General features: G+C 38.1%; 1 protein-coding gene across 1 annotated transcript in view; it reads right to left on the reverse strand.

The window, feature by feature from the left end:
* Positions 1-7,579: 7,579 nt before the first annotated feature.
* ltb4r2a (leukotriene B4 receptor 2a) overlaps positions 7,580-16,686 on the reverse strand; it is a 54,122-nt gene continuing 45,015 nt past the window's right edge. The window contains exons 3-5 of the mRNA XM_073859797.1: positions 14,575-14,775; positions 14,318-14,361; positions 7,580-10,716 (exon numbers count right to left, since the gene is read on the reverse strand). Of these exons, the coding sequence (XP_073715898.1) occupies positions 10,392-10,716; positions 14,318-14,361; positions 14,575-14,775 (570 nt within the window). The 3' untranslated portion in view covers positions 7,580-10,391. The remainder of the gene's footprint in view (positions 10,717-14,317; positions 14,362-14,574; positions 14,776-16,686) is intronic.

A 16,686-nucleotide genomic window follows, 5' to 3' on the forward strand; every position in this document is an offset into this window, starting at 1 on the left:
CCCAAGCTTTACAGTCTGGGGAGATGCACGCTATAAGCTTGAAAAAAAAAAACTTAGCAAACATATCTGAGGAACAGCCGCATCACTACAGTCACGTGACTTCACGCTCGAGCCGGAAGAGAACACAATGCTGAATAAAGTCGTAATTCTGCTATTTTTGGACCAAACTGTATTTCCGATGCTTCAACACAGTCTTACTGACCCACTGATGTCACATGGACTACTTTGATGATGTTTTTATTACCTTTCTGGACATGGAAACGATACATAGATTTTCAATGAAGGGGACAAAAAGCTCTCGGACTAAATCTAACGTTAAAACATCTTAAACTGTGTTCCGAAGATGAATGGAGGTCTTCTGAGTTTAGAACGACATTAGGGTAAGTCATTAATTACATTATTTTCATTTTTGGGCGAACTATCCTTATTTAGTAGTCATGCTGTTCCCTTTGGGGGCGGAGGCGAAAACACAAGCTTATCCAGTATGTAAATATACACACAGACAATGACGCCCCCCGCTGCACGCTAGAATCTCTGGAAAAACAAGCCTATTTTAACCGCAAAATGTACGCTTTTAAATATACAAAAACTGCTATCTCAAACAAGGAGAGGCTTCTTCGTGATATCAACTAACAGATTCTGCAATAAAACGAAAATCACAAATTTTGAAAAAAAAACTTTGTTTCTCATTTTCTTGGAACTTGTGCTGCCGACTTGTGTCCCTGGCTTCCGTGATGGGTCACATATTTGGGTAGTGTGAACTTAAACAAATTGGGCCCTATCTTGCACCCAGCGCAATTGACTTTGTCAGTGACGCATGTATCATTTCGTATTTTGCACTGGCGCACAGCGGGTTTTTCCCTTCACAGACGCACGTCGGCAAACTAGGGAATGAACTTGCGCTCCCTGGGCAGTTCAGCGCAAAAAAGGAGGCGTGATCCGGCGCAAACCATCTCTTATGCTATTTTGCAGTTTCAAAAAACAATTGCGCTACTAACCAAAAAAAAACTAGTCTAAAGTCAGTGGCGCGTTGCGCGTGGTTCATTATGCTATTTTAAGGGCGCATGCTTGACCATAATGTATAGCGTGCACAACGCGCATTGCTTATTTAATCAACACAGATGCAACAGTTATTTTTGCAAATCATAAATTGTTACAATAAAAAATATTAATAGCTACATGAGATAAGGGAAATCATTAAATCATAAATTGTTACAATAAAAATATTAATACATGAGATAAGGGAAATCATTAAATCATAAATTGTTACAATAAAAACTATTAATACATGAGATAAGGGAAATCATTGTGGTGAGCATTGTGGTGATAGTTTTTATTTATTTTGGGTGGCAGCGTTAAACAATTATCATGCAAATAACGATTAAAATATTTTCATAATTTTGTTGTATGGCTGTATTATGTTTATTTTATCTAAATAATAATTAAAATGTTTTCATAAGAAACCTTCATGTATATGAACTTGATTTGTAAGTGTACTTTGGGGTTGGACCTTGCTTGCGTTTCTTGGGTCCGATTTCAAAGCCCCCAAACCCTTTCAGCGGTGAGGGTGGACGCAGCGATGTCCTCCTGTGTGCCCGGCATGCCCGTATTATGCTGAAAAGCTTGGAATCCCCCCGTCTCCTAACATCATTGTAGTGCTTGGCGCAGCTGATGAGACAATTGCGGATATTTCCTCTCTGTTTAACCGACGCTGATTCGGGCGGGTTTCTCCCATCCTCATACAAAACAACTTCTCTGTCTTTGACTGCTCTTACAAGAACGTGGGTCTCCTCGGCTGTGAACTGCTCCTGGCATGCGCCTGGTAAATCCGTCATAATAATAGCAACCCGCCATGGACATTGCGCCCTTGCGTTTAAAGGGAATGTTGGATAGCGTTCTGATTGGTTTATTTGATGTTACGCCCAAACCACACCTATGAATAATGAACCTACTTCAGACCAACCCCTTATTGATTTGCGCCCGGCGCAAGACTTATTTCTCCGGCCGGGAAAATAGCAACAGCGCCCAAGATCCGCCCACAAAGTCACTTGCGCTTTGCGCTTTGGACTTGCGTTTCAGATCGTTAAAATAGGGCCCATTGAGTCACATGCAGTTATGCACTTATATTTAAGTTCACATTACCTAAATATAAGTGCATAATTGCACAAGACTTTCTTAAATGTGAGAAATTACAGTGTTACAGTGAGAAATGTTTGAGTAATTCCAAGACAGAGCTCTGTAATTGATTCTACAGAATCAAATGAAAAAAATCACTTTCTAACTTAGGATTTTTATCTTGTTTTTAGTAGGAAAAACTAAACATTCTTAAATCAAGATGTATTTTCTTGATGAGCAAAATTACCTAAGAAAATGTCTAGTTTTTAGACAAAATATACAGTTTAAGATAATTTGTGCCTAAACAAACAAAAATATCTAACAATGGGGTGAGAAAATTGTGTTTTAATTAAGTTTTTAAGAAAAAAGAAAACTTAAGATTTTTTTTCTCACACCATTGGCAGATATTTTTGCTTGTTTTAAGCACAAATTCACTTAAATTGTGTGTGTGTATTTTATTTATTTATTTAGTCTAAAACTAGACTTATTTTCTTGGGTCATTTTGTTCATCAAGAAAAAGCATTTTAATTTAAATAATATTTCTACTGAAAACAAGACAAAAATACTAAGTAAGAAAGTCATTTTTTGCAGTGTAGGACTGATTTCTTAACTTGATAACCTGCGCGAGGGCATGGGTGTACTGAAGAGCTATTTATTTACATAATTTAAATTACTGTTAGTTTAAATGTACTTACATTAAACAACTATACATCATTAAAAGGTGTTTTGACTTAAGATTTAGTTTTTGACCTTTATTTTAATCTGAAAATCCGAGTGACAGTAATTTCTTCATTTTTGTCAGGAGTTAAAAATAAAATAAAAAACGGTACATACCTTTAATTTGAAATACAACCCTCAGCCGCACTCATTGATAAAACACTCCTCCGTGATCGTCATGAAAGCACTCGATAAAACAACATCCATCGGGGCTTTTAATTCAAAGTATGCATATTTGGAGAAATATTACTTCAATTTTATATGTTTACTTCAAATTTCTGCTGGGGGGTAATATTTCACCCATTTTTATTCCAAACATGGCGATATGAGCAAGTTTGAGTCTGCAGTCATTCACACTCAGTTTGTACCTGCAACGAGCGATCGCTGTTTTTATAATAACATGCAAATAAAGATGTTTTGATGTTTTGAAACATGGAGACAATAAACACGATTAAGATTAAATATGGTTTGTCTGTATTTTTAACGCTATGTCTGGTATTTTCATAACAGTACTATATATTATAATGCTATGCTAAGCTAACAGCATAAATAGCATAAAATTGTTTATTTTCGGTCTTATTTTATGATCCAAAGCCACATCAGATCACGCATGATTGTTTAAGCACTCGACTTTTGATGTTATAAAGTGAGTTTTATTATAAATGCTTTTATTTGTCGTGTTTTGATGGTATGCTAAGCTAACGTACTAGCTGTTCTGTAAACATCTGCTGTCTGGAGATATGAGATATATGTTTCTAGGAATAATTTCGACTGGTAAAGCTTCTTTAAGGTAAGTTTCTTTTTGTAAGAAAGGAATTTAATAAAAAGAAAGTGAATTGAGACAAAAGGGGGAAATAAAACACTAAATAGAATGTATGAGTAATTATTAATAATAATAATAAAATAAACATTTAGACAGCCATATTCAGGATTAAAAGTTGTTAATGACTCATCCGGATGCTTATTTAATGAGTCTGTTTAAAACACGGAGCAATAGGCCAATAAACTGAAAGGATGTTGTGAGATATAAATAAACAAACATTAGCTTAGCATTTTTGCTGTTTTCTCTAAATAAATTTACATGACATGGGTCTAAAAAACATTTCATAAAATACAGAGTTTTAGAGGTATCGTAGGCTATTCAGATTTAAAACAGAACATGGTCAGACCTGTGGCTTTATCTGCAGAGCATTTCTAGATTGCTCCAAGGCCAGTTTCATTGAGATTTTCATAACAATATTTCATACATGTTTGGTGGAGTTTATAAAAAAGTATAATTTAAGCTCTCTATAACAACTTTTTTCATTATGACAGTAACTAATGTTCACCTTTTAATAAACTTCCAAGTGTCTGCTTTCAAATGAGACCAAACTTATGCTTTTAGTGCAAAGACTTCATAAACTGTATCTATTTTAGTTTGGCTATGACAGTTTTTGTGGGGGGGTTCAGAAAATGGAAAGAGGGTTAACAGGTTTCTTAAAGCAAGATCAATACAGTTGTTGTTCATTTTATTTAGATATTTACTACATTACAGTGGCAGCTGGTGACTTCTTTTTTTGTGAGCACTCGATGCGAAGTTTGTCAGAACATGTATATAGCCCGTCATTTGTGTGGTTCCCAATTTCAAAATATGTGTTCTGCGTGTCGAGCGCGTGTATGTGCATCACGTGTTTTGACTAAACACGTGATGCACGTGGTTTACATGAAGCAACAAACACACATTTTAAAAACAAGCAACACACATGACACTCCGAACACTTATTTTGAATTTGCAACCCTCGGATGAGCAGTCACGAGCCGCCACTGCTACATTACATTGTACTGCTTTGAATGTAGTTTTAATTGTTGCTTTTATTTTGTTTTATTTTACTCTAATATTGCTTTCTCTGTCTGTATATTTATGAGTTTAAATAGTGTTGTTTATGAATGCAACTTTTAATATTTGTGTATAATATTATTTTGTGATTGTGACAATTGTGGATTGTTCAGTTTTTTTATTAAATAAACATTTCAAACTCAATTCAAGTTTTTATTTTTTTAAGGTTTTTTTTTTAAGTATATAGTGGGGGGGGGGGTGTAGTCTATCTGCAGAGCAGGCAAATAACCAATCAAGTCACTAAGCTATGAGGGCCTGGGTTGGGCTTAATACAAAGTGAACCAATCAAATCATCTCAACTGCAAAATTTCAAAGTACTGTCCCAATAGTTGTCAGAGTTTTGGGAGGGGGTTTTAAAAGCAACCAATCAGTGTTGAGATTAAACACCAATGGGGACACTAGAATTGTGCAAAGGTGTGAAATTCCAGTACCTCTGTAGGTGTGAAAATGTCCCCTGACAAAATCTTCAATGGGATTATTTTGCCAACAAATGGCTGCATATACCACGGGGATATCCCCCTCAGCAAGATACATCCGAATTGAGCCCTTTTCACACACATATTCCGTAAGATACACGGCACAGGCATCCTGGAATTTTACGGGACCGCTTGATATTTTATTCATTCACACTGCCAAGTTAACCCGGCATATGTGATGGTCCCGGAAAGACACGTGACCGGTTGAAAGTCCCGCCCTCTCTTCTACGCAGCGTCTGAAGTTTGCATATTATTTATTATTATTACAAAGGAGCGCGTGAACGCACAGTTCTATTCTGGTGAATGATCTCAGCTTCAGAGTGGATATTTGACGAGCTCCCTGATTTCTGCTTTGATACAGTTTTCAGACATTTCTCATCGTGATTGTTTATATGCATTTAAAACCCGCATTTTGAGGAGCTGAACGATATTATCTTGTTGGGTTGACGTGCGGGTATTTTCGTTTATTATAGCTCAAATGAGCACGTGACGCGATATTCTTTTATGCTGCTGAATGATCTCCGTTTCAACGCAGTAAGTAACGAGCTAACTTACCTGATATCTGCTTCAGTCCAGTTTGCTGCCATTTCTCGTCGTGAATGTTGTAAATCCCTCATTTTAAAGAGTTGAACCAACTTCATGTTGCCATGACACGCGCGTCCTCACTACGGCACGTGCGTCATTGTTTATGCGTCTCATTTATCATTTCCTGATAACTGCTTCAATCTTGTTTGCAACATTTCTCGTGGTGAATGTTTATATGCATGTTATCTCTCGTTGTTAGGAGTTGAACCATAACTTGTGGTGTGATCTTCGACACGCCCATTACGGCATTCTTGCGGCTTCTTGTTCACACAGAGGGTTACCCGCGTATCTTACTAGGTCCTCTTTCCGGCAACGATCCCAGATGATTAACGGAACAAGTTTTTGTTCACACAGACGCTTGTCTGGCAATTTTACGGGTATTTTCTGGGACCAGAGGTCTGTGTGAATGGGGTTTTGGTATCATTACGGGAGTTTCCTAACTTGGTGGAATTAGTAGTTTACCCTCAGTGGAACTAGTAGATACTTCCGAAAATCAGTAGTGTTTACAGGAGTTTCCTAGTACGGATACACCTCTTTTCATGCTGTGATGTTTACTAAGACTCTTGTTGATTGCTCAGGTTGATGTTGCATCTCATCTCTGAAACAGTCAATGCTTCATTGTGAGTGCTTTTGTTTTTGAGAACTCTGGTGAGTTTTGCTGATTCATGCATTACTTTGGGCCTAATTGACATTATCTTTCACTAGTTGTTGTCATAAAAAAAACAATCAGAGTTGTTTATGATGATAAAAACTGTATTTTTATATGTGTGAGAGATTTAAATATTATTAATTTATGTACAACATTAATTAATCTGTTTAAATTGAATGTTTGCATCATCATTTTTATGTAAATGAGAACAGAAAAGGAAAAATAAGATGTTGTGCAGTAAGATAATATATTCAGGCACTTTTATGTGGTTAAGTGTGCCTATGTTAACATTGTTGGATTAACAATTGAACTCATGGACATTCTGTGCACCTGATATAAGATGTCAAAGTATATATTGTTAACAGCAAGAAATGTTTAATATGACTTATTTTGTGCAGATTGGTTTTTTTGAATGTCGATTCTGTTGATCTACGGTTGAACGGCGAGCCAGTGCCTGATCTTTGATTCAAAGAGCCATCGCGATTCCATGCGGATCTGTTGAACTTGAGATAAGCACACAAACACTACCTGGGTAGAAAAAGTAACACAAAAAGGCCTTTACACATCCACATTTGAACATTACACCCATACACACACACATAAAGGAGGACTATTGAGACTTTACTCTGGACAATTTTTGGGTTCAATATCAAGTTTGTTCTTTGTGTTGAGTATGAATCCATTGTGAATTGAGACCATTGTGATTTCATTTACATTGTGGGAATTGTTCATTTAAAATTTGTATTTGTAATAAAATTGCCGGCTGTTAATTAATTGAATATACTTTATCCCAATTCTTTTATTATTCTAAAATCCTCCTAGAGCCGAACCTAGGCTTTACTTAAACATTTGTTGATTACAATATATTGAGTACTTACCCTTCTGTTCCCGTGTTACACCCACATAACAGCATTGTTCAGTTTACCCAAAATACATTTTATAAGTCTCTGAATTTATAAAAGACATTCAAAACAATGCAAACTAGAATCTGGTTCAACACTATCACTGTAGGTTAAATTTTCTTACCAACAGCCCTCAGCAATTGTAACGTGGGCTGCTTACACAAAGCAAGAGAGAGATGAATCCATGTGCAAGGAGGTTTATTATAAATTCCACGTAGGCTAGCAAACACATCCAAAATATATGGCAATCCAATATCGTAATCCAAATAACAGGGAACAGGTCAAAATCCAGAACAAGAACAGAACAGGAAACAAGGCAATAAACAGAGAACGCTTGGTAATGCAGCTTGACACATACAATACTTATCAGTGATACTAGTGAACAAGATTTATATTGTACAAACAGGAAGTACAAAGGGAAGTGTGACATGACCATATTTCAAAATAAAAGACTGAAAACAGAACAGGATATCAAAATAAAAGACCCAAGACAAAACACAAGACAAAACCCTTACAGAACCCCCCCTCTAAAGGGCAACTCCAGGAGCCCAACAAAACATAAACATATACAGAGTCCATGGGTGGGTGGGCCAGGACCTTGTGGTAAAGGCAGGGTTAGTCTAGAGGACAGAGGTGGTCCTGGGTCGTGTGGCCAGGACAGTTCAGGTTCATGGGGCAGACGTGGACCTAGGTCATGAGGCAGACGTGGATCTGGGTCATGAGGCAGACGTGAATCTGGATCGTGAGGCAGACGTGGACCTGGGTCGTGACGCAGACGTGGACCTGGGTCATGGGGCAGGCATGGACCATTGAACACCTCGGCTTCCTCCTCGGTGTCCTCTGCCTCCTCCATGCGTCCGGGTACTACCCCCCAAAAAAAAACTTGGGGGAGCTTCTGCCGAACAGAGTACTGGTGACATTGGACACTAGGATGGTGCTGGAGGCGCTCTAGACCTGCAGACAGAGATAGTGGAAAGAGAGGCTGGCACAGACAGGTTATCAAGACACAGGTTGGCAAGAGAAGAGTATACAAAGAGTTCAATAGTTCATATTGATCCAGGCAGAGAGTACGGAGAGTTCAGGGCAAGGAGTTCAGAGTAATACACAGTCATTTTGGCAAGGGCAGAGAGTCCATGGAATTTGGGAGTGACCACACTAGCTGACCTACAGGACACAGGGAAGTCAGGAGTAACCATCTTGGCCTCTACATGACAAACAGGTACCTTGGAAACAGTAAACTCAGAAACAGGCCCTATGGTTGTGACAGAAACCTCAGGAAACGTAGGCTCAGCAGACGTGGTCGGGTCAATAAGCTCCGGGGACTCAGATTCGGAACTTCCAACTGAAACATGAAGTGCAGGTGACTCATGTGCAGCAGACGACTCAGGTGAACCAGACGACTCAGGTGAATTAGACTCTGGTGAACCAGACGACTCAGGTGAATCAAACTCAGGTGAACCAGACGACTCAGACGAATCAGGTGAATCAGACGACTCAGGTGAATCAGATGAAACAGGTGACTCAGGTGAATTAGACGAAACATGCGACTCAGGTGAACTAGGTGAAACAGGCGACTCAGGTGAAACAGGCAACTCAGGTGAAACAGGCGACTTAGGTAAACCAGGCGGTTCAGGTAAGCCAGGCGATTCAGGCGGTTCAGTTAAGCCAGGCGGTTCAGGTAAGTCAGGCGATTCAATTCAGGCGGTTCAGGTAAGCCAGGCGATTCAGGTAAGCCAGGCGATTCAGGTAAGCCAGGCGATTCAGGCGACACAGGTTTGAACCTTCTAGCCATGACAGGAGGTGCATCAGATGATTCAGACACAAGGGCTTGAGGAACACAGAAAACAGAAGAGCAGAAAGCAGACCACACACACCACAGGGCCATGGCAAATGCAGGAAGCACAGAGTTTACAGGACATACCTCAGTTGCCGTAGGAACCACAGAACAGGATGAAACTTGATGTGAGATCCTGGATGTCCGTACTGACACCATCTGGGTATCCAGCAGACTTGACCTCACTCGTCGAGTTAAGGGGTGAACTGGAGAGGTAGGTGTGACAGCCATCTTGTGAAGTGGCTCGGGTGCAGGTATGAGGCCATCTTGATAGCAGGTGCAGGGGTAACAACAGCCCCTTCAAGGCAGGTGTGGTGGTGGCGATGGTTCTTTTGGTAACAGGTGCAGGTAAGGTGGTAGCCATCTTATAAACAGGTGCAGGTAACGTAATAGCCTCTTAGAGACAGGCATGGTGGCGGCCATCTTAGAGATAGGCATGGTGGTGGCCATCTTAGAGACAGGCATGACTTTAGCCGATTTTGGCAAAACAGGCATAACATGGGTTGGCGCACTGTGAACAGTCTTTGTTTTCTCATCCACAACACCCACAGTGAAGGGAGATCCACTCATAAGTAAAGCAAAGTCTATGTATCACTCCAAATTCCAGGTTGAGGCATTATGTGGCATACGCTGGCTTAAATACTCATTAAGGCCATTACAAAATACATCCTTGAGCGCCACATCAATAAATCCTACCTTATCACTTAATTTCAGGAAGTCTTCAACGTAATTCTCAATCGGGCGGTTGTCCTGGCGTAGCTCAAACAGTGCAAACGCTGGATTCATGTTGCCGGCAGGAATTCACAAACCTCCGCTGGATTCTGGTACGCCGAAGTATTCTGTAACTTGGGCTGCTTACACAAAGCAAGAGAGAGAGATGAATCCATGCGCAAGGAGGTTTATTATTAATTCCACATAGGCTAGCAAACACATCCAAAATAGGGCAATCCAATATCGTAATCCACATAACAGCCAACAGGTCAAAATCCAGAACAAGAACAAGAAACAAATCAGGAATTAAGGCAATAAACAAAGAATGCTTGGTAATGCAGCTTGACACATTCAATACTTCGCAGTGATATGATACTAGTGAACCAGATTTATATTGAACAAACAGGAAGTACAAAGGGAATTGTGGCATGACCATATTTCAAAATAAAAGACTGAAAACAGAACAGGATATCAAAATAATAGACCTGACAACAAAACAAACACAAGACAAAACCCTTACAGCAATTTATTTATTTTCATTCTCAGTTTTAAGTTGCACAACTTTAATATTTAAGTTGGCATTAACGGTAGCGCTGGAATCTGAGTTTTTGTCTTTAAAACTTTCTCTCTCATCTGTCTCCTTCTCTCGATCCTGACTGTTCTGATTGCTCCGCCGTATCCTCAATGTTGACTCCAGCCCTGCGCCCTCAAACAGCCGTGCCATAAAGGCTAGACCCTCACGTTGAATGTAAGACTTTCCGGCAAAGGTGTAAAGGACAGGGTTAATGCAGCTACTGACAAATGCCACAGTAGAGGCAAGGGCCCGGAATGATGTCCAGATTTTATCCAGTCTGTCAGAGAAAAAGTAAATTGACTTGTTTAATAAGACAAAAAATAGCCATGTCCAAATAGTTAAGATGCACAGATCCCTCAATTGTCACCCGAATCCGCTGCTTCAAATATATAATACACCCCACCCTCACCATCATTTTCTCAGATTTAGATACCCACACTCGACCCGTACCTGATTATCACATTACAACTATTCTTATTCTTAGTTTTAAGCCTTATGATACAATCAATAGATTAATAGATGATACAATTAATAGATCATTTCTAGTTTATTTCCAAAAGCAGATTTGGTGGCTTTAGAGCTAATCTGCATGTTACATAATACACTGAACATACAGTATGCTGCTTTTAAATGAACATTTATTTATTAAACAAAACATATTTTTTTGTCTACAAAATATTTTGTCTGTTAAAAAATACATTTAAAACACATTCATATACCTTTTTCCGCTAAAGTTGTATTTTCTATATATGGGGCTCAACGTCTAATGTCTTTGCTGTTAGTGCCTGCTTAAAAAATGCTACATTCCTTCTTCTGTGCTCAGTATTGAGTTTAGGGCAGAGGTGGAAAAAGTACTAAAATATTGTACTCAAGTAAAAGTAAAGTTACTTTAACCCTTTCCCCGCCATTGACGAGTTATCTCGTCAATCTGCAATACTGCTATTATCCACCAGGTTGCGCTATTCCGCAACTTATAAAACCCGGAAGTATTGCCCTAGGGCAAACAGCTGTATATCTGTGTATGTTTTAAAGATCGCTCTGCATCTGATCTCTATCAAAAGTCCTTCAGAAAAATTGAATTATCTCAGCTTTTTGCTCCAAATTTTGTGTTTTTGATGAAACCTACACATATTTGAGAGATGATAAAAACAGAACACATGAAGGTAGGATGAAACAGATTTTTTTGTTTGAAAGCAGAGGGTCTGTTCTTTTATTTCTAATATTGTATATTTATATATTTAAAAAGGAGCATTTTCTGGAAGGCATTAAAATTTTGTGAAAATCATAAAAAATGCTGGCGGGGAAAGAGTTAATAATATTTTACTTAAGTAAAAGTAAAGTTACTGGTCTAAGAATCTACTCAAGTAAAAGTAAAAAGTAAATCATTTACTTTTTTTACAGCGGGGAGAGGTGGAGGATTCTAGTATAGTTCAAAAATGACAAGGGAATATAAATCTCAAGCTAGTTGTTTTTAATTGTAGGAACATCTTTACAATTAAAGTGCAATAACAAAAAGTTAATAAAATAAAAAGCCTTTTTAAACTAAGAAACATTTATGGAATTATTTAATGATTTTACATGTGAGTTATGCACTTTTGAAGGTGGTCAGCAGCTTGTAAATACAATCACTATAGTAGGGTTGTAATTGATGTATTGCTGGTAACATACATTATTTTATTAAACTATATATCTAGTTTAAATGAGCATATAATGAGATGAGTGCCATGTCATACTTTTGACACGTTTATTGTCTTCTAGCTTCCCTGACCTGGGTACCTGATGTCAGACCTTTATTCTTCTCTCTCTCTCTCTCTCTCTCTCTCTCTCTCTCTATCTCTCATGTCTAATGACCTGCGCATTCTCGAGGACGTTCTGAAGTTGTGTTTGACTTGACGCGAAGCTGCTAGACTTCGGAGGATAATGCGCATTGTATTAAAAACGCGTCGTGCAAATGAGCGGTTAAATCCGGTCTGCAATTTCGTACTCGAGACCATGAATCCTTAGCCTGGGTGCCAGCCGATCTTAGCCCCGCCCACAAGATTTTGAGAATGGGAAGATCGGTCTGGGGTTTCTGCGTTGAGGAGCTACTATGCTAGACCCAAAGCTGGTCGAACCAATCAAATTGTCAGGGCGGGCTTTATACGATGATGGACAGATAATCAACAGTAACGTAATGAACCACGTCACCAAAGAGCACGTGTGTTGAATCTGTTTACAACTAAATGGCTGCTGCTGTAGAATTCAGATGTGTGGATTCTGACATTGAGTCTGTTCTTAAAGATATCGACAGAGCATTGATTTTAAAAGAGGAACAGAGAAACGCATTTGTTGATGTTTTTGCCGTCCTTCCTACGGGATTCGGCAAAAGTTGGTCGCAACTGAAATGCGTATCACAGCGATGCAACTCGGCGTGCATGACGAGATGGATATAATTAGCGGTCGTTGACAGCTTTTTTTCGGAAGCCCGGAATCGTGGTTGCTGAATAAGTGGAGCATGTTTTCGGGTGCATTCTCCGCAAGTCGCGTTGCTCGACCGCATACGTCATCGAGGTTCTCACATGTCAGTTAAGTACATTAGAAAATTAAGATTTATTTCTTTTTAGACATACAATCATTTCAATTCAATTCAATTCAATTTCAATTGAATTGAAAAATTGAACATACAATCATTGTAGTTTCATTCTTACCTTGAAATGTAACGGTTGCTTTTCTGAAATTCACTGCTAATAAATTAATAATTTGCCCCTTTGTTACTACATGCAGTCCTGTCTCCATTTAACAAGCGTGTCTTGTTTTGTTTACTGTTGGTTACTAAGTTACGAATACCACATCATTTGCTCCAACAATTTGATGGAAACGCTCCTAATTCGCATTTGTTTTTCTTTTTTTGCGAATATGAAAAGATTCGCTTCACTTTCGGATGGAAACCCAGCTACTGATAATTTATCTCATCCACCCTCGCCCCACCTGCAATTAATCAAAATAAGTATTTTTTTATCACCCGACCTGCAGAAGATTTGCTAAATTTTCTTAATAGCATAACTGAAATGTCACAGTTTCTGTCACTGCAACTTCCTAAACATACAGCCATTGCATCTACATACACTGCACTTGATTCATGGCCAGTACTTTTCTTTCCTTTTGTTTGCTTTTTAATGATCCCTTTTCAATTTCATCTTGAATCAATTTCACCTCTATTATTTCTGCTTTAAGAAACGGACCCCCGTGATGCACATATTGTTTTGTCTGCAAAATATTTTGTCTGTTGAAAAATACATTTCAAACACATTCATATAGAGCAGGGGTCACCAACGTGGTGCCCGCGGACACCAGGTAGCCCGCACAGAGTCTGTGAGGTGCCCGCCAAAGCACATTCTATTAATAGTCTCAACTGTAATATTTATTCATTACATATTTTTTTATATTAGCTTGGCTTGGTTTACGTATGTTACAATTTTAAACAATACTAAAACATATAAACAAGTCAAATAAAATAAAATAAAACAAAAAAGTTTTAAGTAGACTATATCAAAAAGTAGCCCTTCAGATTGTTTTATCCATTGTGGTAGCCCTTGCTCATAAAAAGGTTGGAGACCCCTGATATAGAGTATAGAGCAGTTAATATTTGCATTACAGGCCATTTTCCATCACCATGATTTTATGCGCCTTTTAAAGTTCGGCATCAAAAATGAGTAATGGAAACGCCCAATTTTGAATAAAAATCCCTAAATATTAGCTGTAATTGGTCTGTGGATATTCCCGCAATCTGCACATCAGTACCACATAGTGACACTTTATCTGAGGAAACTCGTATTAAACACTCTAAAATAAACCACTATATTTTTTGTTGTGTTTGTGTGACTGTTTAAGTTGCTCACCTTACTTTTGCAGGGGAAGCATCTGGAAATAAAGCAGCAGTGACCTGTGCAAGCAAAACATTCCCTTGAATTGGATTACAGCAAATATCTTTACAAAATGTATAATTGTATCTTTATGTTTATGTACTTGTTTTTATCTTTATCTTTATGTATTTTCATCAGTAAACAAGTTTATATTTTTCAAAAGTGATGTTGCCAGAAATATTCTGTTTAGGCGTTTTTTCCCATCTTAAGTTATTATTATGTGACACACATACCTGCACCATATTTATAATGTGGTATGGTAGCCAGAAAAGACCGAAGGAGATGACAATCACCAGGATTAGTTTCTCACTGCGAATGCGTCTTCGAAAACGGGTCTTGCGAATTCTGCGCAGGATACACACATAACTACATATGATCACCCCATATGGCATCAAGAAGCCCAGCACAGTTTCCATGCAGTACTGCAACACCACCTAAAATGAATGAATTAATAAATAAATAATTTTGTAAATTATATATTAATTTATTTTAAAAAATTATCGTTTAAGGCACAATATGTAATTTTGTTCATACCTTATATTAAGTGGCCTTAACTTCGATGTACTTCTATGTATACAATTTACTTATTATGTGATTACATGTTGGTGCATTGTAATTACATTTAAAGTACTGGCACTTAATTAATAAGTGTAATCAGTGGCCACTGGTCAGTAGGGGGCGTGCCCCCTTAAAGTTGGCCAGAGAGGAAAGCTACTTTAACATGTTACCAAAAAGTTACATATATAGTGCAAATTAATAAAAAATAAAAGCATTTAGCTGTACTCATATTTAAAAAAATTAAAACTCAAAACTGAGTTCGTATGTGTGTGTCATGTTTGTGTGTCTGGAACGCACCCCTACTGAGTGTCTATTTAGATCAGTAAAAAGGGTACAAACATGTGACCTGAGGCTGAGCTCTAATTGGCTGGTTTCAGATCCACCCTGGGGCATAGGACTGTGCGCCCCAAACCCTCCCACTTATGTTGTAAGCGAATCAATATTGTTTTTTATGTCTTTGACCTCATGTGATTGGATCATTCTCAGAGTCTCATAACCGCGTTGCAGATTGGTGTGTTAGCTACAGTATGCTGAAAGCAAGTGAAATATCTTGAGATGAAGGAAAATTTTACAATTTTATTTATACAAAATCACCCTTTACAAGGCATGTATAATAAATAAAGGATTAAGAAGCTTGGACCAGATTGATCAATGAAGTCAAATGAAGTGTGCTCCACCACTTCTTATGGCAAACCGAATTGACTAGGTGAATATCATGTAAGTCCTGAGTTTTATTTTTTCCCTGTTTGCTGTTTTAAAGTCTGAATGCGTTATAGACTGCACGAAATTTTGTGGCGCATTTGAGCTTGTGTTGCGTGGACATAATGAGAGCGAGAGCTCATATAATCCGGTATTTTATGTGGCTTGGTCAAGTTTGTTGGTAGAGTTTTATTGTTATAGAGTTTTAAAAAGCACCCACGAGAAAACCACTGTGTTTAAGATAACTTCAAGAAGCGTGCAGAATGAGCTTTTGGACTGAATGTAAGTTAGTCCGTTGTGAGGGATAAAATGTGCTTGTGCTATTGCTATAAAAGCAAAAAGAAACCTGTGATTAAGCAACTTTAGTGTCTCTTTTTGTGTTTGTTCAGTCACGTTAACCGAAAAGTGTTTGACAGAAAAGTTTTAAGAAGGAAAAAGTAAAAGTCTGAATGCCATTTTGGCAGATTGCCCATAGAACTTGCCTAAATGTAATTCTTAGTCATGTCCAGTTGGTGGCAGTGTGTTGCTCAAATGACGCCCTGGGTTCTAAACATTCTCGCAATATTTTGATGTCATACACTGATTGGTCTGCGCATCGCTGCTGAAGTTAAACACTACAGGAGCGCTCCAACAAGACGCCTGTCTAAGGTAAAGACACAAAATCTAATGTCAATTCCGGTTTTTACACGTTTATTGATATTTTATCACCGCAGTATTTTGTTATTTGATTTGTTCATATTTGCCTGTTCAGCATAAAGCTTGTGTGTTTTATTGCATCTGCTGTCACGGTGAGAGAAAAAACATTCATTCATCTGCTTCATGAACGTGTAAAGGGATGCACAGTATCTGTTCTCTTCACAAATAAATAAACACATTTTGCCTTGTATGCTCGTTTTGTAAGTTTATGATTAGAAATGGACATGTGAACAAAAACAATTAAAACATGAAATGGCAGATAATAATAACTGACTGTGACAGACTCTTTACAATGCTGTTCATAAAAAAATTACGGAGATTGTAAAAGTCTATCGTCTGGTGTGTGTTTGTGATTACATTGGTTAGTTCATTACAGATTCATAGTACATTTA

The sequence above is a fragment of the Misgurnus anguillicaudatus genome, chromosome 21 (genome assembly GCF_027580225.2).
Source record: "Misgurnus anguillicaudatus chromosome 21, ASM2758022v2, whole genome shotgun sequence".
In the NCBI taxonomy this organism is placed as follows: domain Eukaryota; kingdom Metazoa; phylum Chordata; class Actinopteri; order Cypriniformes; family Cobitidae; genus Misgurnus; species Misgurnus anguillicaudatus.